Genomic DNA, 23872 nt, shown 5'->3' on the forward strand with positions numbered 1-23872 from the left:
ATTCTAAATCTATCTGCGAGTCTTTGCCTTTCTCCCAAGTTCCAGTCTCACATTGCCAAGGTCTGCAATATATCTCCACCTAGATGTTCCATAAGCATCCTAAACTCAATATCTCTAGAACAGAGCTCGTTATCTTTCCCTCTAAACTCAATCCTCCTCCTAATTTCCCTTTTTCTGTCAAGGGCCTCACCATCCTTTCACTCTTCGAGATTTCCAGTTTAGAAATCATTCTTAGTTCTTCACTCTCCCTCCCTTGTAATCAGTTGCCAAGGCTTGGTGATTTTCCCCCAATAACGTCTTTTTTTTTTAAACCCTTAACTTCTGTGTATTGGCTCCTAGGTGGAAGAATGGTAAGGGTGGGCAATGGGGGTCAAGTGACTTGCCCAGGGTCACACAGCTGGGAAGTGTCTGAGGCCAGATTTGAACCCAGGACCTCCCGACTCTAGGCCTGACTCTCAATCCACTGAGCCACCCAGATGCCCCCAATAACGTCTTTGATGTCTGTCTGTCTCTTTCTATACAAAGAGCACTATCTTTTCAGGACCTCATCATTTCTCACTTAGACCTTCACGATAGACTTCTTTTTCTTTTCTTTTTTTTAATTAGGAAACTTTTTCTAGGCGGAGCAAGATAGCTGGATGACATTTAGATGATTCTGATTTTGTTGGCAACATCCAAAGCATCACAGTCTGGAGCAAATCAAGCAAAAGTCTTCTTTTCTCCATCAGACCTTGGCTATATTGTTGTCATACAGCTTCTTTACCACCTGTTTTATCTGGTTCTTGTTGGCCTTGATGTCCACAATGAAGCTGAAGGTGTTGTTGTCCTCAATCTTCTTCATAGTAGACTCAGTGGTTAAGGGAAACTCAATGATGGCATAGTGATCAAGCTTGTTTTCCCGAAGTGTCCTTCAAAGTCTTAGTGTCTTGGCACACTGGAAGATAGGGGATGTTTGGATTTTCTTTTTGTGACTATGGATACCCTTCAATACTGCTTTCTTGGGCTTCAAGGCCTTGGACTTAGCTTCTGTCTTGGGAAGGACAACCACTTCCTTCTTTGGCTTTGGCACCATCTTGGAGAAAAGGCTCACCATAGACTTCTAATCAGTCTCCCTTCCTATCTCTCCCCTACTCAATCCATGCAACTGCCAAATTGATATCCCAAAGCAAAGACCGAACCACTGTTCCAGAAGGCCCAATGGTTCCTTATTTAGTCTACAATAAAATGCCAACTCTTCTGTTTGATAATTAAAACCTTCACAATCTAGCTCCAGGAGCTTGGACTCAGCATTTCATAAGGTGCCTTAGAGATAGTATGGTGCAATGGAATTTTGAGTCTAAAGATTAGAGTTCTAATTCTGACTCTGCCACTTAACTAGCTTGGAGACTATGGGCATATCATTAATCTTTTCTAGGCCTCAGTTTTCTCAGCTGTAAGATGAGGTAGAATCTCCATAATCCCATTTGGGGTTTTCTTGGCAAAGACACTAAAGTGATTTGCCATTTCCTTCTACAGCTCATTTGACAGATAAGGAAACTGAGGCATCTAGGGTTAAGTGAATTGCCCAAGGTCACACAACTGGTATGTGTTGGAGGCCAGATTTGAACTCACAAAGATGAGTCTTCCTGACTCCAGGCTCTCTCCACTGCACCACCTCCTAGATGCAAGACTTGGACCGAATGACATGAGGTCCTTTCTAATTCTAACACGTATGCTCTTATGATTCTTTTCTACCTCTAATGTTCTAAGGCTGTAATTATGCATTTTAAAACATATTGATATATTTATTATGTATTTATGTGATACATATTTATAAGAATAATGCAAGGTATGATAATTAGATTAAGTCTACACTGCCCATCTTTAGATTTAATCACCAAAGGTGAGAGCACCTTCCAATTTTGGGAGGTCCTAACCCACGTGTGCTGGAGTGAGTGACGAATCAGAATCGACTGACCCGCCCCCTGGGCGGTCTATGAGAATTGTCTATTGTAATTAGACAATTAGGAGGGAGGCACAGGAAGTGACGCATAAGTGACCCCTTTAAAAGGAGAAGGTCCTCAGGCAGCTGAGGTCTTTGGTGGAAGAGGGTGTCTGGTGATGGGCTTCTGGTTTGGTGAAGGCAACCTGAGGGAGCTTTGCTGGTTCGTGACCGAGACTGTTCCACGTGGTGAGCTTAAAGACTGAATCTTCCTGAGCTTCTATTAAGAACCTTCTTTTATAGACTCTGTGAATGAAGTTTGCTCCATTCACCTCCGGGCCTCAGGCCCTTTAACCCTCCGCTGAGGGTTAAGATCTACCTGGATTAATTAGTGAGATAGATTCTTATTTTCTTCCTCTCTCTCTTCTCTCATGTAAATAAACTTCCATAAAAGTCCATTTTGATTTGAGATTATTCTTAATTGAGGATTGATAACATTTCATTCCTCTGGCGACCATCTTTTAATATATTGAACCCATAAAACCCCTTTTTCACCATTACAAAGGGCTCCAGAGAAAGAACTGATACATAGAAACATAAAAGACACAATTTATACATACGTATGTGTATTTGTTGTTGGGGTATGCCTTCTTGAGTGGTATGGGAAGAAGAGGGATGAGGTGAGATATCTGGGAACTTTAATGCCATCAACAAACAAATAAATTAAGAAAAAATAAAGAATAAAGCAGGACGGGGTGAGGGCTGTAATCCTTTCAGGTCTGTAAGTAAAGCCTTAGAGCACCCAAGAGCTATGAGACTGATGTTTCTGCTCTCCAAGGCCCTTCTAGAGGACCCCAGACATCTGGACATTAGCCCCTGGATTGGACCCAAGGGATGGTCTGTTCCAAGACCGGTGAGTCATCCCTGACCTTGGAATCCTGAGGATTTTGTTTTTGTCTCTCTTTTTTGGGTGGAAGGGAGTGAGGAACTGACAGGTGGATAAGTTCAGGGGGAGACACTTTCCAGCTGGTCCCACAAATCCCCAGCTATTTGTGAATGAATAAATCCTTCAACCAGGAGAATTCTTCAGAGAGGTTGAGGCTAAATCCCATGGGAATCCTAGTGGTTTGCATTTGTCTGGGGAGCCAGCCTCCAACTGGGACTTCAGTGTCTCCTGAGTTTGTAGGAAAGGGAAGCCGGTGGCCGTGATGGGGCCCAGCAAGAGGACAGGGAGGCTGTCATGTGCTGCTCACGCCTTCCTAGCACACTAATCAGGCCTTTAAAATGGTCCCCTGGTTTCCAACCAGTATTCACACACATCCCACTTTCACAAACACACACTTTTACATGGCGTGCTCCACACAAAAGCAGATGCATCCACATGCGCAGGGGAGATGGACTCCCAAATACACACTCCCAAGCGCACAAGTCCACCCAGGCACACAAAAACCCTTCCATTAGTGTCTCCTGCACATGGTAATTTTCAGTCCTTCTCTCCCTCCCAGCCAGCTCCAACCACGAAGCCTTCCTGCCTCCAGGGTGGCCCCTAGGTCTGGCTGACCCCATGATTAAACATTTCATTTGGTTTCCAACCTAGCCGAGGTGTGGGTGGTTATCAGAACCAAAAGGTCCTTTCTGTTGTCAAAGGGCCTGAGCTTTCTTCCCCTGAGGTCCATGGACCAAAGAAAGGCAGGAGAATGGGGGAAATGGGGGGAAATACTGAGTCAACCCTCAAAAAGGGAGCAGGGGGTGAGGAACTCGAGGGAGACCCCACCTTCCCCTGAACGGTGGGTCCCATTCATTCCTTGGCCCCACTTTCAAACACTGCTGCCCTCTTCCCCACTCCTAGCTGCTCAGGCTTTTGGGGATACAGCAGTAGAACCCCCACCTTCCTTCTGAGGTCAGGCTCCCATTCCTCCATTAACAAGAATGATGATTAATATAATGATACTATATAGTGGTCATGCCATAATTATACATTAACTGATAACATATATAACAGAGTATACAACACAAGTATTATCAATTTGGTCATAATTAATATATAATATTACATTGTGCTATATTATATTCATAATTATTACATAGTCCTATATTATATAATAGATTAGATGATCTACTGATATAATAATACTATATAGTAGTCATGTCATAATTATGCATTAACTTATAACATATATAATAGAGAGCATATAACATGTACCATCAATTTGGTCATGATTAATATATAATATTATGTTGTGCTATATTATATTCATAATTATTACATGGTCCTATATAATAGATTATATGCTCTACTAATATAATAATACTATATAGTAATATAATTATTCATTAACTTATAGCATATATAACAGAGAGTATATAACATGTACTATCAATTTTGACATAATTAATATGCAATATTACATTGTGCTATATTATATTTATAATTATTATATAGTTCTATATTATATAATAGATGATATGATCTACTCCAATATATATTATGATATATTACTGATAAAAATTTTATATCTAATGCTATATATAACATATATAATGCTAGATGTTATAATACTATTATTAGTAATATTATATTAATTACTAATATTAATATTATTATTATTAGCTAGCATTTATAAAGCACCAGAAGGTTTGTGAAGGGCTTTACATGTTAACTTATAGTTAACTAGGTCTTGCTAGAGTGCAAGACAAAATCAAGAAGACCTAAGTTCAAATCTTTTCTCAGTCACTAGTCACATGACCCTAAGCAAGTCATTTAACCTCTATTTGCCTCATTTTCCTCCTTTATAAAATGGAGATAATAATAACATTAACTTCTCAGGAATGTTGAATCAAAGAAGTTAACATTAAAAGGGGTTTGAAGGGGACCTTAAGGGTCATCTGGTCCAACCCTCTTATTTTTTAGGTCCTGATAATTTAAGTGATTTGCTCGGGGTCACACAGATAATAAGTGGCAATACTAGGAATCAAACTAAAGACTCCAAAGACAACACTCTTTCCGTTGCATGGATGATCTGATAAACTAACTCACTACCAATGTGTTAAGGGCTGATAATGGCTTGTTTAGCTTCCCAGATCATAGATTTATTATCTTTTCCATAGCTGAAAGGAAACTCAGAGACCATTTAGCTCAAACTGCCTTATTCTACAGATAAGGAAACTGAGGCTTGGAAAACTTACATGATTCATACATAGGTAGTAAATGTCAGAGGCAAGAGTTGAATCTGGGTCATTTGACTCCATTAGGCAGCACAGTGGATAGAGGTGAGCCTGGAGTCAGGAAGACTCATCTTCCTGAGTTGAAACCTGGCCTCAGACACTTATTTGCTGTGTGACCCTGGACCCTGTGAAAAAGACAATGCTGTGTAATCCTGTGTACCTCAGTTTCCCCATCTATAAAATGAGCTGGAGAAGAAAATGGCAAACCACTCCAGTGTCTTTGCCAAGAAAATCCCAAATAAGGTCCCTGAAAACGACTGAACTGCATGTGACTCCAGAGCCCATGATCTTTCCACTGGGTTACTTAGAGGATGCTATTAACAGAGTCCTTCAGTGCCTGGATATTTCAGGGGAATGAATTGCATCAGTAATCGGTACCTAGAAATGTTAAAAAAAAAACAAAAAAACAAAAAAAAACTAACCGGAAGGCCTCTAGGAAGTAGAGCAGGCCCTCTATAGAAGGTTTATGAAAAAAACAAGGACAAATATAGCACCAGAAGAGAAGGGTTGTGGTCTCATAGCCAGAGGGAGCACCCATGAGTGAGACCACAGACCCCTTGAAGAATGTACGCAGAGTTTAATGCCTGAAGTCCAAGAATGGTCTCTAACAGGATGATATCAGTGTCTGTGGCCAGAGTCCAGAGGGCAGAGGTTGGGGCCAGTGGTTCAACCTTCCACATATCACTGGCATTTTAACAGACGACCAGGGTCAGATCCTTGCCATGCCTATCCCACTCTCCCCCAGAATCTTGCCACTTGGGTGGCCACTTTCTCAGCCTTGGATATAATCAGTTGTGAATGCAATCTGCTTTTCCTTTTTTTGATTAACAGGCTGATTCTGGAGGTCCAAGGGGCTCAGTTTTCTCCATCTGGGCTCAATAATAATAATTAGTATTTGGATAATGTTTTAAGATTTGCAAAGTACTCTACAAATATTATTTCATTTTATCCTCCCAGTGACCCTGAAGGTAGCTAATATATATATGTGGAAAGAGAGAGAGAGAGAGAGAGAGAGAGAGAGAGAGACACTAGGGATCTAATTAGTTTACAAAAGTTCTAATCCTCACTTCAACTAACATCTAATCATTGGTCAGCTTCTAATCTACCACTGGAGTTTTTTTTTGCTCCCTCTAAACTTATCTGGGTTGGATGCTAAAGAAGTCTTCTCAGGAAGACTTGCGGGCACAGTGAATAGAGTATCAGGCCTAGAGATGGGAAGTCTTGGGTTCAAATTTGGCCTCAGACATTTCCTATCTGGGTTGCCCTGGGTAAGTCACTTAACCCTATTTGCCTAGCCCTTGCCCTTCTGCCTTAGAGTTGTTAACTGAGACAGAAGATAGGGATTTAAAAAAAATAATAATAAAATAAAGACATCTTCTCAAACTTTTAGTCTAATTTCTATTTGGATTAATATACTTCCAACACTCCCATTTCTGGAGTGATTCCCTCCCAGAACCTCCTTCCTATCCTAATTTCCAAGGTATAAACTCCCAGGTCAGTGTTGCTGGTCCTAGATTCTACCATCCACCATACTCAATGAGACTCGAACAGTCCTAGGACCCTATCCTAGTTCCAACATAACTACAGGTTGAGCCCTCTACCTACTATGCCACCTAGTTGGCATCACCTAGCATCTTGGTCTAATCCATTCCTGGCCAGCATGGCTCCGGGGCTGGCGCCATCTTTACTAGGAACCAAACTCCACATCAGTTCTTTCAAGAGCCAGAAGCCCCCAGTCTATCCTCACCATCTCACAACCACTGCTTCCTACTGGGCCCCTCACTAAGATTCTTCTTCCTCTCTGAAGGACATCAGCCGTCCTTGGTTCATTTGCTCTTTGGAGATGGTCAATAGGTCCTGAGTTCATTGAAGGGTCTCCAGTTTCCAGGCTCAGGTTACTCACTCTGCTCACTTCCTCAGGTTCTCTTTGCTGAATCATCCATCCCCCACCCCGCTGCTCTGCTCCCCTCCCCGCCTCATGCAGACGGGTCTCCCAAAATCACTATGATTTTACAATACTCAAAAATAAATGCTTTAAAAATACATTAATGAACAGTTTCCACAAAGTGTGAAAGGAGGCTCATTTTTCTTCTACTTCCACCCAGCTAAAGGACTGGATAGTTCCACTGGAAATGTGGGTATCAACAAGCCCAGAGGGTGTGCTTAAACAGAGTTAGTTGGTGACTCTCTGCTAATATAATTTTAAGGATGTTGGGTTTGCCCTGCCTGCCCCCAAACTTCCTTCCTCAACGTCCTGTGACAGTGCCAGGAATTCCCCCATTAATCACCCCTTTGGTTTAAGGCACCGAAGGCCACTATTAAAATATTAATTTCTCACCTGGGACAGATAACATATTAACCTGTCATCTCCCCGTAATAAATTCCATGGCATGAATGAGCAGGTGGTTTGCTGGGGGGAACCCGGCCACAAAGGCAGAGGGAGAGTATAAAGTAGGAAGCCAAATTTGCAGTCAAATGACACGAGCCCAAATCCCATCTAGATGTGTTTTGGGGCAAACCATCCATGAATTGGCTGGGCTTCCATGTCTTCATCTGTAAAAGAAAGAGGGGGACTGCATGGCCCATCAGGTCCCTTTCAGCCTTTCATCTATGAGCCCATGAACCGAAGCATCAGGACCCCCGCCATGGAAGTCCCAGCTTTGCCACTGACTCGTTATGTGACTGTGGGCAAGTGACTTCGGTCCATTTGGGAAAGCAGGGAATTAGAGCAGAAGATCCACAAAATCCTTCCATTCTCTGAGTCTCTGAATGGATCGGATTAGCTGGAGAAGAGAGGAAGGTTCTAGGAAGCTAAGGGAGAGGGTTCGAGAACCAAGTCAGGAAAGGTGTGCAATACGGGACAGGCAAGGGACGAGAAAAAGAAATCTTTGCAGTTGCCTTTGCAATCTGACCAACTCAACGAGCATTTATTAAGCAACTACTGTGTGCCAGCGATTGGGAATGTGTCCAGTGGAGGAGGCTGGACCACCAGAGAGCCTGAGATGGAAGCGAGATGGATCTGGGTCAGTTTGGGGGTGGGGAGCGTAGACTTGAAGCCTGGGTGACAGACAGCCTGAAAGATGTTGATTCAGCGTGTCCCCGGCTCTGGCCTCTCCAAGTCAGGCTCTTGGCTTTTCCCTCCCTGCCCCAGAGTCACATCCAGGCCCAGAACCTCTGGAAAGCCCCGAGTGCGGTTTTCGCCCTCCCTCCCTGTTATTCTTGGCTCTGGAAGGCCAGGAAGCCCATCCCCTGGGCTGGCCGGGCGGCCCAGGGCTCGGAGGGCTGCTCCCGGGGCCTCTGTTCTCTGCAGGAAGAGGAAAGGGGAGGCTGGGGCCTCGTGTGCGAGTTCCTGTGGTGAGCGGGGCCTCAGCTGATGCTCGCTGCTCCCGCTATCTGTCAGCTGCAGGAGCTGTTACCGCCTCATTTCCCCTTCCCCCTCAGCGGCAGGAGGGCCTGGGGGTGGGCCGGACAGGACCACAGCTTCATCCCGACCGTGTAGTTATCCTTATAAGGGCACGTTCCCTCCTGCGTCGCTGCTGGCCTGAGCTCCCCGGCTGGCTGGGCTGGAGGGAGTCTCTAGGTCCTCGGAGGAAAGGGAAGGAGGGTGGGGGAGGCTCGAGATGAAGCCTCCTGACCGGGGGACCTTCAACAGCTTGAGAAGCAGGAGGTGCTCCAGGGGATGATTTTAGGGAGCCAGGAAGGCCCTGGCCCTGCTTTCACTGGCCACCCCTGCTTTAAGCGATGGCTAGTGGGAAAAAACTCAGCAAAGTGGGGTGCTGAGCCCATCCCGAGAAACCCCAGAAAGCCCCCCACTCATTACTGGCCCCTGCTGCCCCCCAGCCTCCCGGGTCAGTTTCCCCCTTTGCTATAGGAGTCTATCCTGGCTACACCCAAACATTTCACCTTCCACAAGACATCTGGGACATAAAACCACTGAGGAATTCTCTTCTGGTCTTGGGGGGGTTTTCATGGAAAACTACTTATTTCCTCTGAATGTGGGAGGTTTCTATTGGCCTGAAGATAGACACCTGCCACTCACTCGCCTCTCCCCACCCTCCCCACAACTGCTGTAAAGTTCAAAAGAACCAAGTTTTCTTCCTGACCTCTGCTAATTCAATAATAAATACTGCGAGCGGCAGAGAAGCTGGGCCACCCACGTCTCAGCGAGGCCCCAGCCCGTAGGGTCTATCCTCCCACAGCCGTCAGGCCCTGAATCAGGGGAAATCAGTGTGTTCCCGACCCCAACTCAGAAAAGGAGAGGGGAAGAGCTGCCTGCCCCCAGGCCTGAGCTTTGTGACTGGGGGTCCAAGGGGGCTCCTCACCCAGAGCACGGCCAGAAGATAAAAGTTAAAAAGAAGGAAAAAAAAGGTTAATGGGAGCAAAACTGAGGGGAGGAGGGGAATAGAAATAGAAGGGTCTTGGCTGAAGTTCAACAGAAGGCAGACTCTTCTAGCCAAGCCTATAAAGAAGGCCTAAAGAATCCCTCTGAGGCCTGGAACCCAAGGCGAGACCACCTTCTTCAAGAGATGCCCCAAGACACTAACACCCAAGGCTTGGTGTCCGGAAGAGGCTGGGGCTTTGGTCCTAAGCCCTCTGGCCCTTTCCTCCCCGGCTGACAGTCTTGTCACCAACAAACAGCCACAGGGAAGAGACATACTTAAAATGGGGTTTTTTATTGCCAACTCTCAAAAATGGTGCACTTTAGAAGCAAAAGATGATGAATGCTGTTTCTCCCCTTTCTCCTTCGACCAGGCAGGTAGAGTCCACCACCGTTTACATTTGTTATCTTCTCACCCCTTTTCCAGGACCTCTTTCATTAAGAAAGGGGAACCCTGTATATGGAGCTGACACCAAACTGGCCCAAAAAGGGAGGTGGACTGAGACAGGACGCAACATCGCAATGATTCAGTTTTTTAAACCAGCACCCCTAGAGAGGGGAAGATGGAGAGGGAAGTGCCCATTGGGAAAGAGGGTAGTGGGAATCCTTTGTATAATGGACACATTGGCTCTTATTTACATGAAATATAAGCCTGCTGTCTATCTACTCCAGGGTCTTGCCTCCTCTTGGAGACACCCCCCCCCCCAATCCTTTTCTTTCTGAGCCCTGCTTACTGTCACTTCCTAATAACTGGTGGTCCAACAGTGACCTCCTGGAATGGGAGATCCATCCCTATTCAGCACAGGAGCCCAGCCCTGAGTGTTGTGAAGAACTGAAGTGTGTCTCAGATTTAGAGGGGGTTTGACAACTGTCCTCGAGCAAGCCCCCACCATGCAGTGGAATCTACCCCTCTGACACAGAATTCTCTGAATGAGTCCAATTACACCCCATATGTCCAGCACCACCCTGGAGAAAAGCCAGTTTACTCATGGTGATATCTTGTGTTACAAGATAAAATTTCAGTAAATAAGGAATCCACTTGCATTGCTCATTTCTGCTGTAGCCAGTGCTTGACAAAGGCCAGCTCACCATTCCAACATTAAATGACTACTGTGTGCAAGGCACTGTGCTGGGTGCTGCCTTATTAGGAAGGTTCATGGTGGCATTTTCTCTCTTTTTTTAATCCTTCACTAAACAAAAAGTGCTCATGCAAAAAAAAAAAAAAAAAAAAAAAAGCCTAGAAAATGTCTGAACCCAGCATAGACTTTGGGGAGCCTCGTGTGAAATTTCCAGAAAGGTGAGGCCCCTCAGCAGGCATTCTGTGGCTATAACAGGTAACTAATGGTTGCATCCACGTGGGGATACTGAGCTCTAGGCTGTTCCTGGGGCAGCAGCTGATTGGTACCAAGCACAAGTTCTGAAAATGCAAGGTCCAGTCTTGCTGGAGGAAATGAGGCCAGGGGGACCGACACTGCCAGAGTAAAATGAACAATCAATCTGTGGCTTCGCACAGTGCAAGCTAACTATGACATCTCCCCTACCATCACCACCTCCCCTTTTACAAGCCCTAGAAGAGGAGGTAATTTTGAGGTCAGGGGGAGAAAGGTGGGGAAAATGCAATTCCTATCACTTCACCAGGACTTCCTTTTTTCCTCTAAACCTCTAGATTTCAGCCCAGGAAAAAGTCAGTGTGTGATTAGGAGGGAGAAAGGTGAGGGCAGAGGATGACAGGTCACCAAAGGTCCAACTCTATCCCAGATCATCCATGTTGGCCATGGTGGAAATCACCAGAATCACAAGCCTGGCCTGACTTGGTTATCTACCAACCGGTATGGCTAACAGGAATTAGTCATTGTCAAGCCAAGTTCCATCAATTCGATTGCTGTAACTAATATCACTCAAATGAGTGTTTGTGGTCATTTATAAGAAATGACCAGACTGATACCTCTGGTGCTTATTTAACCAATCCAGGTGAAGGAATAAGACTAAGTATGAATGTAAATGTCACTCAAGGAGGACAAAAAAAATATGATCCTCCTGGAGGTGAGTTTATTTTGCAATCTAAAAACAAAAACAAAAAAAAGTTCTTTTGTTTGAGTGTCCAGAATTGAAACGAATGCAAGAATGTAAAAAGTTGAGTAGTCTGGGTCACAATCCTACATAGAAGTAGGGGCATGAACCAGGTGACCCCCTTCCAAAGGGAATCATGGAAACCTATGTTGGCTCAGCAATTGGTCCCCTAAAGCCAACCAATGCTCCTCTTCCTCCTCCTTCCTTCTTCTGCAGCAGCTCCTTACCTGTCTTGGAAAGTGTCTCACCTTGACTGTTTGAATTTTAGAAACCAAAGAGAAGAAAGCGTCTGACTCTTTTTTTTTTTTTTTTTGGCTAGGCATGGGGAGATAGCCCTAGGAAGTCCTTGAGCATTTGGAAATGAAGTTGCTCCCAAATTCCCTTTCACCTGAGGGCACAAAAAAGTGATGTGATGATGTGCCCTGGAGGCCAGAATGTAAACTCTTGCCTATCTCTCACCCAGGACATAGGGCTAATTAACGGCCCAAAGCTACACCAAAGTGGCTAAAGGAACAAATACTGAGACATAAAGAATGATGGAGGGCAGTCGTGACTTTTCTCCCTGAGTGAGCTGGGACACTATCGTCACTCATACCTCTCTCTGCTGCCCACTTAGGGCATCCGGATAAGGACAGAGGGAAATATCCCCCAAAGCACACCTGGTTTAGTCCCTGGGGACCATCGATCCCTGACGGATTCTGGCTAGATGATTTATCCCAGGCACTCAAGAGCTCTCAGGCAACTGATCACTAGAGCATGTTGGGGAAGTCCTACCCACAGACTCAACCCATGGATATGGTTGGGCAACACCAGACAACACCAGACAGCAATTCCCCCCTAGGAGGGGACGGAGCAGAACTTATAGAACAGCCACTGGTGTGTTCTACTGTTCTGCTCTGACATAACTGGCCTTCCTTCCAAAGATGCCTCTCCTCTCCTGACTGATCCACTACCCAGCCTGATTTCAAAGGGGCCTGAGAGGGCTAGGAGGTGAGGGCAAACGTTCCAGCTGGAGACCACACAGCAGAGACGAGCCACCCCTAGAAGTGTCTGCGACTGAGCACCCTGAGGCACACTGGGTATATCCAGCTATTTGGGGTTAGATGGAGACCCTGCAGGGCTTAGAGACTGGAGACATGATTTACCAGCCAGTAGGCTGTCACTCCTTGAGCTTCCCTGCAGTGGCAACTTTCTGTGCTATGTCAATAAAGAGAAGACTTCACTAGAAAGAGAGCATTTAAAAGAGGAAAAAGGAGCCATTGCTAAGAAAATGGCTGGCCAAGGAGTAGGGCCAAGCCCAGACTTAGTACTAGTGCCTGCTGGCCCAGCAACAGCATTGGTGAATAAAAATTTTCAGGGAGACCATGAAGGGAAAAAAAAAAGGAAAAAAGTGCGTAAGCATGCCCTAGGGAGCACTTCTCCTATACAGAGTCACTAGGTCCTTCTGCTTTTCTTTCTGCTTCTCTGTCAGGGTGGTCGCTGGTTCCTTGTTCAGTTCTCCTAAATCTTTAATTTCTTGCAAGACTTGAGTCGCTTGCCTCAGCTGCTCTACTGCCTGGTTGAGCAATGTCTCAGCATTGACAGGGGGTCCATTTCCCTCCTGGGCATGCTCCAACTCTCTGCTCAAGACCTGGTTCAAGAGCTGCTCCGTCTTTTCCCTTTCAGAGGTCACCTTCTTCTCTATCTTGACCAGCTGGTGCTTGTCTAGGCGCAGGCCCTGACCCTTGTTACTCTCGGTCAGCAGATTCCCAAGGGAGGCACATCGGGGCTGGAGTGACAGCAGGAGAGGGGATCCATCCTGGGGGAGTGCTCCTGAGCCCTCCTGGGCTCTCTCAGCTTCTGGGGAAGAAGCTTCACTGGGTTCTGAAGGGGCTAGCTGTCCCTTGCCCTCCTTCAGGGGAGTCTTCTGGTCGACTCTATCCTCCACAGCTATCTGCAGACTTGATTCTGGAATGGACTCAATCCCATCAGCACTGTCGGTCATGCCATTCACTGAAACTTGAGAACCATCTGGACCAGGATCAAGGGTCTTGGAAGCCTGGGAGTCCTGGCATTGGTCTTGGCTGGTGGTCTCACCCCCCTTCAGAGATGCTTTCAATTTCTCAGATAGAATCTTTGGTGGAGGGGTTGGGGGTTTCCCTCCCTCCTTGGAAGCAGTCTCTGAACTGGTGGGCTGATCTGATTCTTTGCCTGCAGAGGTGGGAGGCTCTGGGCTTGGATTTTCCCAGCTTACTTTCAGTTTGTCAGGGTGGACCTTGGGAGGTGGTTCCAGGGCCTTCTCTGAGCTCTCGCTTCCTTCTGACAGGCTCTCCTTACTATCCCCAGGCAGGGCCAGGGTTTCCGAGTCCTCCTCGACTGTTTTTGCCTCACCCTGGTCCTCTGGCTGGTCTGGAGGATTTTCAGGTGCAGGAGTTATGGTGTCCTCCTCTGCCTCTGTTTTTTCAGCACTGTCTTCCAAATTTGGCTTCTTTGGGTCCTGGGAGGGTTTGGTTGGAGGCATAGGTGGTCGAGGTTTCTCTGCAGGCGGGGAATCGCTGATGTTGTTGCTGGAAGTAAAAGAGGGGGGCCCACTGTCTGGCACATCAAGGTCCAGCCTCAACAGCCCATCCGATGCAGCACTGGCCACCTGATAGGAAGAGAAAAGAGAAGAGAGTGATTGCCATCTTTTTTGATTGATAGTATTCATAGCGAGGAGAAGGCAATGCAGAGAGTGGCATACACAGCCTACAAATGGCTTCGATCCTCTTCCCAAAGATCAGCTGAATTGGGGGATCAAGAAATTGCTTTAGGTAAGTTTCAGGCTTGCCAGGCATTGTTCTACCCTGTCCCCTTCCCAGTCCCCCCACCATATATACACAATAGAATTCTATGACATTCTAAAGGCACAGGAATCAAAAGGGAAGATGAAGCTTATTATTTATAAGAATTCTAAATGGAAAAATTATACATTGCTGTGAGACAGGAACTAGGTTCTAATCCCAGCTCTGCTAGTAAATGACTTCAGTTTGGGGGTTTTTTTGCTTGTTATTCTGGGGGGCTTTTTTTTTTGAAGACCAAGCCAATTTCTCTCACACAGAACCACTCACAGACTTGATCCCACTGGTGATTGGCACATAAGCTCTATTTCTCTTTTTTAAGTTAGGGTTGGTTTTTTGTTTGTTTGTTTTTTTTTAAGAAACCCTTACCTTCTGTCTTAGAATCAATACTGTATATTAGTTCTAAGGCAGAAGAGCAGTAAGGGCCAGGCAATGGGGGTTAAGTAACTTGCCCAGGGTCACATAGCTAGGAAGTATCTGGGTCCAGATTTGAACTCAAGACCTCCAGTCTCTGGGCCTGGCTCTCCATCCACTGAGCTACCCAGCTGCCCCCATTAAGCTTCATTTCTGACCTGGACCAGATTGTCCTTCTATGAGCAACCTTGTGGGCCCCTATTCCTACAGGATCACCATATTAGTTCTGGACTTAGCTCAAATGCCAGATCAGCTTCTGCTCAGAAATCCTAAGCTCAAGGGATCCCCCAACCTCAGTCTCCTGAAGGAGTAGGGATCACAGGCATGGGCCACCAAGTCTGGATGACTATGGGACTGTGGGCATGTCACTGAACATATCTGGGCCTCCATTCTGACCGGATGACTTCTAAGGTTTCCACCAACAGTCTGTGACTCTGTATCTCTCTCCTTGAGTCAAGTTCACCCAAGTATAGCTCTGTCTCTATTTTGTGGATTTAGTGTGTTCTGGGTGGGATTGGGTGTAAGATGGAGGGAAGGAAAGCGAATGAGACTGAGAGGGTCCATGAAATAATGGCTTCTCCCTACCAAACTGAGATGGCTTTTCTCACATCAGCTCCACAGCACTACTGTCTTGGGGGGGGGGGGGGGGAAGTATTCCAGGACACCATGGACAGTAACCTGACACATTCCTCCAGAGAAAAGGAGTTCTGAACAAGGACAATGAACCAAACTCAAGGCCAGTGAGTTGTATGGAAATCAAGAAGTTTCCCATGATCACTAGTCAGTAAATTAGTCAGCAATTAGCTGGGCACCAGCAAAAAAACAGCAAGTAGGGAAAAGCTTGTGTAAATATTAAACAGAAAATAACAGTAGATTGGACCTCAGCAAATCCTGGTCCTAGTCCCAGTTCTCTCCTAAACATACTGTGAGACCTGGGACAAGTTGCTTCTCCTCTCTGAACCTCAATTTCCTCATATGTAAAATGAGAAAACGATTTGGACAAGAGGATCAATAAATTTCCTCCCAGCTCTGTAATTCTATGATAGAAACTTGCCATTTTCCTAGAAGACAATTCAGGAATCAATGGAAGTAACTGGATACATTTAAACTTGGGGAAGACTAAGGGGGGACATGACAGTTGTTTTGAAGGGGTATTAAAGGCTCTGATGTGGCAGAGGGATTAGATTTGCTGTTCTTGGCCCCAGAGGACAAAACCAGGGTAGGTACAGATTTAGGGCTGGTGTAAGGAAAAATTCCTAAAGATTTATTGTTGTTCATTGGTTTCAGTTGTGTCTTACTCTTTGTGATCCTGTTTGGGTTTTCTTGGAAAAGATACTGGATTAGTTTGCAATTTCCCTTTTCCAGCTTATTTTACAGATGAGAAAACTGAAGCAAACAGGCTTAAGTGACTTGCTTAGAGTCACACACACACAGCTAGGAGGTATCTGAGGTTGGATTTGAACTCCAGTTTTCCTGACTCCAGACGCAGCACTTCTATCCACTGTACCACCTATCTGCCCTCCTAAAGATTAGTTGTTCAAAATTAGAATGGACTGCCTCTAAAGGGTCAAATGGAAACTATGAAAATGTGGAAGGCCATGGGCATTCCTACTTTGATGGGGATCTTTAAGGAAAGGCTGGAATACATGACCTCTGAGGTTCCACGATATCGCTGGTCTCACGAGCTTCATAGACACCATTAGGTGGGAAAAGTGGGAAATGCCAAATAGAGGCCTATTTCCTGAGATCTGTGCCTATCAAGTACCAACTCTGTTCCCCATCCCCCCTTGCCATTTTTATACCTCTTGCCCCATATTCCTTTCTTCCCCATGTAAGGTTATTTTTTTTTCACCCCTCCCCTACTCCCACTGACTTCAGATGGAATGTTGGGGAGGGGTTGCTGGGTTAGTAAATGTCCTCTACAATTCCATCTAAGTTCTGTCTGGAGCCCCTGCTCCAACCACCCTACACCTAATTATACCACTGCATATGGGGAGAAACTGAGCTACTGAAAAAGTAGCTTCATCTGACCAGCAACAAAAATCAGATGTATTCCACCTACTCCCATTCCCCTCCCAAGGCCTTTTCTTAACAGGCTACATTTTTTTCCTTCTAGACTCAGGTACTTCTAACCTTCTAGAGGAAGTGCATATGTGTCTGATGGGAGCAGTGGTACAGGGGAAGTCAGGTCCCCCTTCCTCTCTAGGTTTCACAAGGGTCTAAGAAGAAACTGTCTGTCATAGACAGGAAGTTGTTATGAACTAGGGTCCTATTTAGAAGAAGAAAGAAACAGAGAAGCCCAGTCGTTTCCCCAGAGACCCTGCTCTGAGGCGCCCTGTCTTGGCTCTGTGAATTGGCACAGCTAATACTAAACAAATCCTAACCCAGGGATACCCCAGGCCTATTATCCAGGGGAACCTTCTCCCTGAAGGAAGAATAAACCATCACAAATACAGGAGAAATTCAAAGATTAAAAAGAACCAGCCCCCAAACCACAGTTTATTTTCAGGAGGAAAGAAAACAGTTGCATAATAAACATACCAAAAAGTCCCTCTTTCTCCCTGCTCCTTGCCTCTCTTGAGGGTTCTACAAAACTGGGACATGATGACTTGCTCCTCAAGCTTGCCCCGGCCATTGCTGATCTTTGGGGAGTGCTGAGAAGGCTCTGCAAAGGAGGGATCCCACCTGTATACCCAGAATTATCTCAGGCTCTTGTCATGCCCGAACAGGGGCATTCGTTCCCACTGCATAACTTAACCCTCAAGACCCAGTGATTCTCTCCCACTGTATATCCACAAAAACACTCAGATATACACCCTCCTCCTTCCTATCCCCTTGTCTCTTGCCCTGAACTTGAAGTCTCTTCTATCTCTAGTGGGACTTGGTTCTCTTAGTTCTCTCCAGCATCTCCACTATTCTTCCCTATATCTACCAGCTCCTCTCCTACCCACAAACATGATTAGCTTTTTCCAGTTTTGGAGACAACCTTCACTTCCTCCTCTGGCTAGGAACCCATTTCCTTACTTCCTTTCACACCCAAACTACCTGAATGAGTGGTCTATTCTCACTCTCTTTCTTCTCTCTCCCTCTCCTCCTTCAACCACTCCTCCCTCCCTCCCTCCTTCCCTTCCTCCCTCTCTGCCTCTCTCTGTCTCCCTCCTTCCTTCCTTCCCTCCTCCTTCTCTCTCTCTCTCTCTCTCTCTCTCTCTCTCTCTCTCTCTCTCTCTCTCTCTCTCTCTCTCTCTGCTTATCCTACTAAAACTGCTCTCTCAAAGGGCACACATGCATGATCTGCAAATTGCCAAATGCATTACCTTTCCCCCCCATCCTCTGACCTGCCACTGTATTTGACACTGCATACCTGGCCCTTCCTCCTTGAAATTCTCTCCTCTTAGATTCTGGCACACTGGTACACTGACCTTAGTTTAGCCTGGACTGTTACAATAGCCTCCCCATTTATTTCTCTCCTCAAGTCTCTTCCCATCTTCAGACTGTACTTCACCTAACTACCAAAGGGATTTTCCATAGCCCAGGTCTGACCATGTCACCCCCTACTCACAAAACCCCTGTGGCTCCCTATCACCTCCAGGATCAAATGAGAATAGGTTCCTTTGTTTGATATTTAAGACCTTACACAGCCTTTCTCCTTTCTGGCCTTATTATACATGATAACTCCTCTTCTTACACTCCAAAGTTCAGATAAACTGGTCTTCTTACTGTCCCTCCCACAAGACATTCCATCTTCCAAGCTTTTGCACTGGCTGTTCTCCTGATATAACCATTCTGGAGAGCAATATGAAGCCACAACTAAAAGGCCATAAAACTGTGCCTTTACCCTTTGACCCAGCACTACCACTATTAGGTCTGTATCCCAAAGAGACCAAAGAAAAGGGAAATGTACAAAATTATTCAGAGCAGCTCTTTATGAGGTGGCAAAAAACTGGCAACTGAAGGGACGTTCATCAACTGGGGAAAGATTGAACAAGTTGGGGTATATGATTGTGATGGAATACTACTGTGCCATAAAAATGACAAACAGGATGATTTCAGAAAAACCTGGGGAGACTTATATAAACTGATGTAAAGTGAAGTGAGCATTAGCTGTTCCCCACATCTACAATACATTTCCTTCTTAGCTCTGTCTCTTGAAATCCCAAATTTCCTTTGAAATTCAGCTCAGGTATCACCTTCTACATTAACTAAATCTGTCTTGATTCTCCTAGCTGCTAGCTTCTTCCTCCACACCCCAATCCCCATCACTTTAAACTAATTTAATATAAACATATGTACATATGAACATATATAGTATAGTATGTATGTGTACATATAATATAGATTCCATCTCTACATGATATTCTATCACACACAGAGACATGTGTACATGAAATGTGATAGAAATTAAGATCCTCGAGGGTAGGAACTTTCCTTTTTGTCTATCCCTAGTACTTAGCACATAAGAGACACTTAATACATGCTTACTAATTGCCTGGTTTTCTTCCTACTTCTGTGCCCATTTCACTAGCTCTTCTTCCTCCTCTCACTCCCTAGAAGTACATATTCCCCAAGGTTCTGGTCTTCTCCTCTTTGGTGGTTTCAGCCACGCTCACTGCTTCACCTATCTCCTCTGCACAAATGATACACAAATCTTAAGCTTCCAACACTAATCTACCTTCTGAGCTCTAGCCCTGCCTTTCCATTATTCAGTGAATATCTTCCCTTGGAGGTTTCCCTCCTGCCCCAAATCAAATGAATTATTTAAGAATTGTGATTTAACTCTCCACCTTCCCTTTCTCTCCTCTGTTTAAATTAATTCCCTCATATATGTTAATGGCAAAATCAAGCTCAAAACTTCATTCACATTGAATTCCCTCTTCATCAATCCCCAAATCCAGTCAATAACCCTTTTGGTTGTTCCTTTATAACTTCTCTCATTCATGTCCATCTTCCTTTCCTTCCTTCCTTTCTTCCTTCCTTCCTTCCTTCTTTCCTTCCTTCCTTCTTTCCTTCTTTTCTTCCTTCCTTTCTTTTTTTTTAAACCCTTACCTTCCATCTTGGAACCAATATTGGTTCCAAGGCAGAAGAGCAGTAAGGACTAGGCAAGTGAGGTTAAGTAACTTGCCCAGAATCTCCCATCTCTAGACCTGGGTCTCAATCCACTAAGCCATCTAGCTGTCCCCTCCTTCTTTTCTATTCCTTGTACCACTGCCCTAAGTCTAGCCCTTCCTGGTATTACTTCACTTGTGGCCTAATAGCATATCTCCCCCAATGGTCTTACTACTTATCTTTCTTCTCTTAAGTACATCCTCCAAACCACCATCAGATTTATGTTCAGGAAGCACAAGTTGGATCATTATCATTCTCCTACTTGAAAACAAAACAAAACCACTCCCTATTTCCTAAACAGGGCACCAAATTCCTAGTTTGCTATTCAAGGCTCTCCACAATCTGTCCCCCAAATATCTTTCCAGCCTAATCTCTCATAAGCATATAAACTCCCAAACTCCAGCCAAACTGAGCTAAGCAAGTTTTTTACATTCCTGGCTCAGCCTTGCATCATGCCTCTGCCTAGAATGACTTCCCCATCATCTCTGCTAATCAGCATTCATTCTTTAAGGCTCAGCTTACACTGCTGCCATCTCCATAAAGCCTTCACTGGTCATTCCAGCCAAAAATTCTCTCTCCCTCCTCTGAGATTATACAGCACTTTGTTTAAGACACAGGAGATAGATGTTGGACTCAGAGTCAGGAAGACAGCCTCAGACACTAACTAGTTATGTGGCTCCTTTGCCTCAGTTTCCTTATCTCTAAAATGGAGATAATAATAACAATTACCTCACAGAGAGGCTATAAGGGTTATATATGTAATTTAGTATATGTATAGTATTTAGCAAATTTTAAAGCTCTATGAAAATGTCAGCTATTATTGCTGATATTATTATTCAGGCCATTTCTTCTATCTCCATCTAGATCATAGGCTCCCTTCTTCTGCATGCCCCTCAGTGCCTATCAAAGGACTACCCAAGGGGAAACTAGGCAGTACAGTGGACAGAGTGCCAGGCCGGGAGTTCAAATGTGGCCTCACTTCTTAGCTGGGTGACCGTGGGCAAGTCACTTAACCCAATTGCCTGGTCTTTGCCGCTCTTCTGTCTTAGAATCGACACTAAGACTGAAGGTAAGAGTTTAAAGGGGAGGGGAGGGCTACACAACACACAGCAAAGAGTCCCAAAGAACTTACTGACGGAAAGAATATTTAAACCATAAGCATAGCCACTGAGGGTGACTCACAGACATAACTGCACACACATACCCAGCTCAGAACAATTTTTCTCCACATTTCCCATGAGCTACTTTGTTTTGTGACTTCCTTGGAACTCTCCATCATGTCCACCTCCCACCCCCTCCTCACCATTTTCTCCTTCCTTTGGCTCGCTGGCTTCCCCCCATCCGACTGTAGGCTCCACGAGGGTAGGGACGATCTTCATTTTTTATTTGTACCTTCCCCACATAGTAGGTCCTTCATAAATGTTGTACACATTGTTGTTGTACACATTCAGAAGCTAACAGGTACACCAAGTCACGCATATGCATGTACACGCCTATGACTGGCACTCACACATCGCTCCAGCTTTACCTAAACTGAACAAGAGCCGCTTCCTCTGGACCTTACTGTGACCCTACTTCACCTCACAGCAGTATATGGCCTTTGATCCCTGCCCCAGACCCCAAGGGCTGCTCTCCAACACCGGCCTGTCCAGGGGCCAGGACAAAGCCACAGTGTGGTCCTGTGCCTGGTACTGACCCTTCCCCCTTCCCCAGGACGAGGGGATTCGAGCGGACAAAGACTTGATCTCTGGGGATGCTGGCCCCCAGACCTCACCAGCTGTTGTCTGGTGACAAAGGAGCCACACAACCCCCACCCTGCTTCTTCCCAGCTGTCTGCATTGTAGTCACCCCTGGTGTTGGGGGGAGGAAGGACTAGAAGGGGAGAGAAGAGCGGTGCCCGGTCCTCAGTTTCAGCCCCGGTGGTCCTCACCTCTTTCAGGTGGATCCTTGTAGGTGGCCGGCGCCGCTGCCCCCCTCTCACCCGATCCCGGGTTATGTGCTCCAGGGCGCAGCTCTTGTCCACCTTAACCTGGAAATGTTAATGAGACTGGAGTCAGTTGTCTGCTCGAGACTTCAGAAGGAAGAAAAAAAGTGTTCTGGAAAGAAACTAAAAACGAGCACAATCAGGGGGCAGCTGGGTAGCTCAGTGGATGGAGAGTCAGGCCTAGAGATGGTTCAAACCTGACCTCAGACACTTCCCAGCTGTGTGACCCTGGGCAAGTCACTTGACCCCCATTGCCTAGCCCTTACCACTCTTCTACCTTGGAGGCAATACACAGTTTTGACTCCAAGACAGAAGGTAAGGGTAATAAACAAACAAACAAACAAACAAACAAACAAACGAATGAATGAATGAATAAATGAATAAATAAATGAATGAATGAATGAATCAAATCAAATCAAAACTAGCACAATCAATTACAAAGTACTTATTAAGTCTTACTCTTATAGATTTGAGGTGCTGGGAATACAAGGACAAAAATGAAACCACCCCTGTCCTCAAGAGACATATTCTTTTGGAAGAAAGGTTTTGGAAAAAACCCAAAGTGGTATCTTTCCTTGTTGCACTCCTCCATCTCTCCTCATCACTTTAAAGTACCTCTGGAGGCACTATGAGCACTTCTGTCAAGATCACTTCCCTGCTCGGTGACTCAGTTTTCCCATCTGTACAACTGGGATAGCAATCCCTATGTACCCAATGTTATTCTCCAGTTGAATTGCAATGGTATCTGAACCTCCAGCTCACTAGGAACCTGCCTCAGGAAAAAATCTGGCTGTATTACTGGCTCTGGCCTTCTGTGGCAGGCCCTAGGCTCCCTGGGAGCTGTCCACCAGCGAAGGGATAGATGGATATCAGTCTCTTCCAGACATAAGTAGGCATCATCTCCAGCTCAAATAGCACAGGGACCAAGGAAGGGTGGCTGGGAGAAAGGAGGAAGGGAAAGAAAGGAAGAGAAAGGAAGAGAAAGGAAGAAAGGGGAAAGGGAAGGGAAGGAGGAAGATGGAGATCGAGAGGGGAGAAGGAGAGGGAGAGGGAGAGGAAGAGGAAGAGAGAGAAGGAGAAGGGAAAAGGAGAAGGAGAGGGAAAAGGGAAAGATGGAGAGGGAGAGGGAGAAGGAAGAAGGGAAAAGGAGAAGGAGAGGGAGAGAGGGAGAGGGAGAAGAAGTAGGGGGAGAGGAAATCACCTGACCTAGTCTGAGTGGGATCTTCGCTCTAGCTGGAAGCCTGCTCTAGAAGTACCAACTGCTACAGTGGGAATTACTCTGAATCCCTGCCTCACCCAAAGGAAGTGCCTTTATTAGTTTTTCAGCTCCTTCTCAGGAATGTCAGAAAAAAAAATCAAACCACACCTGTAGCCTCCTCAACACCCCAGCAGGTGAGCTCATGACAACTGTCTAGCTTTGTGTGACAATGAAGAGCTTAATCAAAGGGATCAAAGGCATGAGGCAGCTAGTGGGGACCTTCCTGGGGAAGTAATAAGGTGGAAAGAATGCTAGATCTTAACCTGGGTTAGAATCCCAGCTCTTACACACACTATCCATTTAACGGGGGGAAATTCATTGAACTTCTCTAGGTCTCAGTTTCCTCATCTATAAAATGGGGAGAAACCCAAGTCCTACTGACTACAGGTTTGCTGCTTTATCTACTGTGCTACCTAGTTGCCCCAATTGTGATTTTTGAAGAAAGGCCAGAGACAGGTCTACCAGCTTTGAAATCCATCATAAATGCTGCTTAGTCCATCTTAAAGGGGTAAAAGATTCAGGCAGACCTTGGGTTCACTAGCATAGAGAACCCTGGCATGAGAAACTGCTCTCTTTTAATGCAAGACTTACAAGCTTGGAAAGTTGCCTGGAAGGGGCAGCTGAGTAGCAGAGTAGATAGAGTACCAGACCTGGAGTCAAGAAGACATGGATTCAAATCTGGCCTTGGATACTTCCTAGCTAT

General features: G+C 45.5%; 1 protein-coding gene and 1 pseudogene across 1 annotated transcript in view; both read right to left on the minus strand.

The window, feature by feature from the left end:
* Window positions 1–645: 645 nt before the first annotated feature.
* Window positions 646–1072, minus strand: LOC123236146 (annotated as a pseudogene).
* Window positions 1073–9802: 8730 nt separating this feature from the next.
* PLEKHO2 (pleckstrin homology domain containing O2) overlaps window positions 9803–23872 on the minus strand; it is a 34039-nt gene continuing 19969 nt past the window's right edge. The window contains exons 4-5 of the mRNA XM_044660122.1: window positions 21858–21956; window positions 9803–14220 (exon numbers count right to left, since the gene is read on the minus strand). Of these exons, the coding sequence (XP_044516057.1) occupies window positions 13000–14220; window positions 21858–21956 (1320 nt within the window). The 3' untranslated portion in view covers window positions 9803–12999. The remainder of the gene's footprint in view (window positions 14221–21857; window positions 21957–23872) is intronic.

Source organism: Gracilinanus agilis, chromosome 2 (genome assembly GCF_016433145.1).
Source record: "Gracilinanus agilis isolate LMUSP501 chromosome 2, AgileGrace, whole genome shotgun sequence".
Taxonomy (NCBI): Eukaryota; Metazoa; Chordata; class Mammalia; order Didelphimorphia; family Didelphidae; genus Gracilinanus; species Gracilinanus agilis.